At 34.8% G+C, this 2,992-nt stretch overlaps 1 protein-coding gene across 1 annotated transcript; it reads left to right on the top strand.

Annotated features, from left to right (window-relative positions):
* The first annotated feature begins 494 nt into the window (after positions 1–494).
* LOC141618730 (uncharacterized) lies at positions 495–1,355 on the top strand. Its single transcript, XM_074435810.1, has one exon. The coding sequence runs from the start codon at positions 495–497 to the stop codon at positions 1,353–1,355; it is 861 nt and encodes a 286-aa protein (XP_074291911.1).
* The last annotated feature ends 1,637 nt before the right edge of the window (positions 1,356–2,992 follow it).

Genomic DNA, 2,992 nt, shown 5'->3' with positions numbered 1-2,992 from the left:
GACGATATTTATTTGCTCTCCTATGGTTTCTGATTTGTGGTACATTTACTCGTCTTTATTGCATAGGTCGTGCTAGGCAGAGAAGACTCGTCTTAAGAGATGATCAGAGGCTACAAATTTACCAAGCTCTCCTAGAAAAGAGTTATGGAGGAAAACTGAAAAGACAGACGACTACCGAAGTCTCTAACTTATTTTCGGTTCCAATACGTACTGTTCAAAGAATTTGGAGGCTTGGAAAAAATAATGGAGGTGATGTTAAAAGTAAGAAAAAGAAAAGGTGCGGTCATCCAAAACTTCAAGTTGACATTAGCCGTCTTATGGAAATACCTTTAACTCAAAGAACAACATTAGCTTCATTATCAGAGGCATTGGGTGTTAGTCAAACGGTTTTATATAGACTCATTAAAGAAGGTCTTATACGCCGTCACTCTAACTCTCTCAAACCGTATTTGAAAGATGAGCACAAACGAGCTCGTTTACAATTTTGTTTATCCATGTTAGACCAAACTTCTATTCCTAGTGAGCCAAAATTTGTTGGTATGTACAACGTTGTACATATCGATGAGAAATGGTTCTACATGACAAAGAAAAACGAAAAATATTATTTGCACTCCATGGAAGCCGATCCCTTGAGAACATGTCAAAGCAAAAATTACATTGGAAAAGTCATGTTTTTAGTTGCTATGGCGCGTGCAAGATATGATTGTGATGGAAATGAAACATTTTCCGGTAAAATAGGAGTGTTTCCCCTAATTACTAAGGAACCTGCTATAAGAAGAAGTCGGAATAGAGAAGCGGGTATGCTGGTGACAAAACCGATACCATCTGTCACAAGGGAAGTGATAAGGAGTTTTTTAATTGAGAAAGTGGTTCCTGCCATTAAAGCTAAATGGCCTATTGAGGATATGGGTGGTACAATTTTCATACAACAAGATAATGCAAGAACCCACATTGATCCCAACGATCGAGAATTTCGACGAGTCGCATCACAAGATGGGTTGGACATAAGACTAACGTGCCAACCAGCAAATTCACCGGATTTGAATATCTTGGATCTTGGTTTTTTTCGTGCAATTCAGTCATTACAACAGAAGAAGAGATCGAAGACGGTTGATGAGCTAATTGCCGCAGTTGAGAAGTCGTTCATGGAGTACCCAACCATGGAGATTAATAGGACATGGGTAACTTTACAACTTTTTATGGTAGAGATAATGAAAATTGAGGGGTCAAACCGTTATAAAATCCCTCATATAAATAAGGCGAGAATGGAGAGACTAGGTATACTTCTGAAGCAAATTGTATGCGATCCAAGTTTGATAGAAAATGTAACTAACAAACTACGTACAATGCAATGAGCCAAATTTTCTAATGCTACTGTGATTTTGTTTATTCTATAAGGAATGTAATCAAATTGTTTATTCTATAAGGAATGTATTCAATTTGTATTTTGCGTTTTCCTGTCAACGTTCATGAGCTACACTAGCAATGCAACTGATATTCCTGAGATACAATAAAAGTGACAATGGTCTCACATTCTGCAGCAAATGAATCAATGTGCAGGAAAAATGGAGAAAATTTGTGAATATTGTGCAACACCAACATTAATACGGAGTAGTGTACTGTCAAGCAGACGGCGCATTTCTTTGCCTCTCTTGTGATTCCAAAATTGATTCAGCCAATGCACTTTCAAGCCGTCACTCTCAGACTCTTCTATAAGATTCTTGTCGATACAATCCAGTAAATTTCCGGTGTTTGGAAAATCTAATGCTAAGAGTTTCACAAGACTTAGTGACGATAAGAAATTTCTTAAGAGCAGGAAAAATTCAGATAATCAAATGAGATTATCAGGCTTTCCTTCATTTTCGTCTGCAAGACTCGGTGCCGAGAGTATTGACACTTTGACAGTGAATGTCCTGATAGTAGACATTCAGGAAGTAGTACAAGAGGCTACCAACTTAGCAAAGAGAAAGAAGACTCAAATATAAGTTGCTACATCGTCTTCCTTTTTTGTGCTATTCTTTTGATGGTAATTTTTGTTGGGAAATATGTCCTCAACAACAGTGCGATCACATGATTTAAATATCATTATTAAATCTCATTACAAGAATACGGAAGGGATGATACATTATATATGTAGTCAACTGGTCCACACATATCGGTAATGATTGGTTGGCTAGAGTTTGACATTACTGTCGTGCGACGGTGGTGATCAGTTGATCCCTTGAGGTCACACCTAAAGGACGATTCCCTTAATTGAAAAGGTTAATTAATTGTATGCCGATACAGATTAATTAATTCCTTACAATTGAACAAATTATTATCATAAGAGAGAAAATGACATCTTATTCTAATGTGATTAAATAAGATTTTATTTAGTAATTTAAGAAGTTATATTACTAAAATTAATCGGTGTTTGCGAAACACGCGAGATGAGAATGATAAGTCAGTTATAATTTCAAGAGGTTGTGAATTATACTAACTAGTAATTAAATGACCATTTTATGAGAAAGTAATTTTATATTACTAGTCAATTTGTTAAATATGATTTATTTAATTTGTAAATGATATTTAATTTGTTAAATATGCATTTTAAATTAAAACATGACATAAGAAATGTCACATGTCACATGACATACAATTGTACAATTGACAAAACTAAAATGAACTCCATATTACACTATAGAAACCGAAATATTGGAGGAAGTATGGGTGAGTGGGTGTTTTGTTTAATGGATAAATAAAACACCATGATTACCTACAATGTAGGGTAGTCTAACACACATTACTTAATAAGAACAAAAGTAAAAAGAAAAGACCATGCATTGGTCATGTATACTCCCCTCCACCGGTTTTGTATGTAGAAGATAGAGAATTTTATTCTCTTAATTTTTCACTCATTATTCATTCTAATATTACATGCAAAAGTTCATGTATTTTTCCTCTCTTCTCTCTCTTTAATCTTCATCAAAAAGATGAGTTTTTGATTCAAATT

Source organism: Silene latifolia, chromosome X, assembly GCF_048544455.1.
Source record: "Silene latifolia isolate original U9 population chromosome X, ASM4854445v1, whole genome shotgun sequence".
Taxonomy (NCBI): Eukaryota; Viridiplantae; Streptophyta; class Magnoliopsida; order Caryophyllales; family Caryophyllaceae; genus Silene; species Silene latifolia.
The sequence above is the reverse complement of the archived record's forward strand: the minus strand, read 5'-3'. Positions and strand labels throughout refer to the sequence as shown.

Excerpts from the sequence above, each read along its gene's own strand:
- LOC141618730 (XM_074435810.1), top strand. The coding sequence starts at position 495 with ATGTTAGACCAAACTTCTATTCCTAGTGAGCCAAAATTTGTTGGTATG.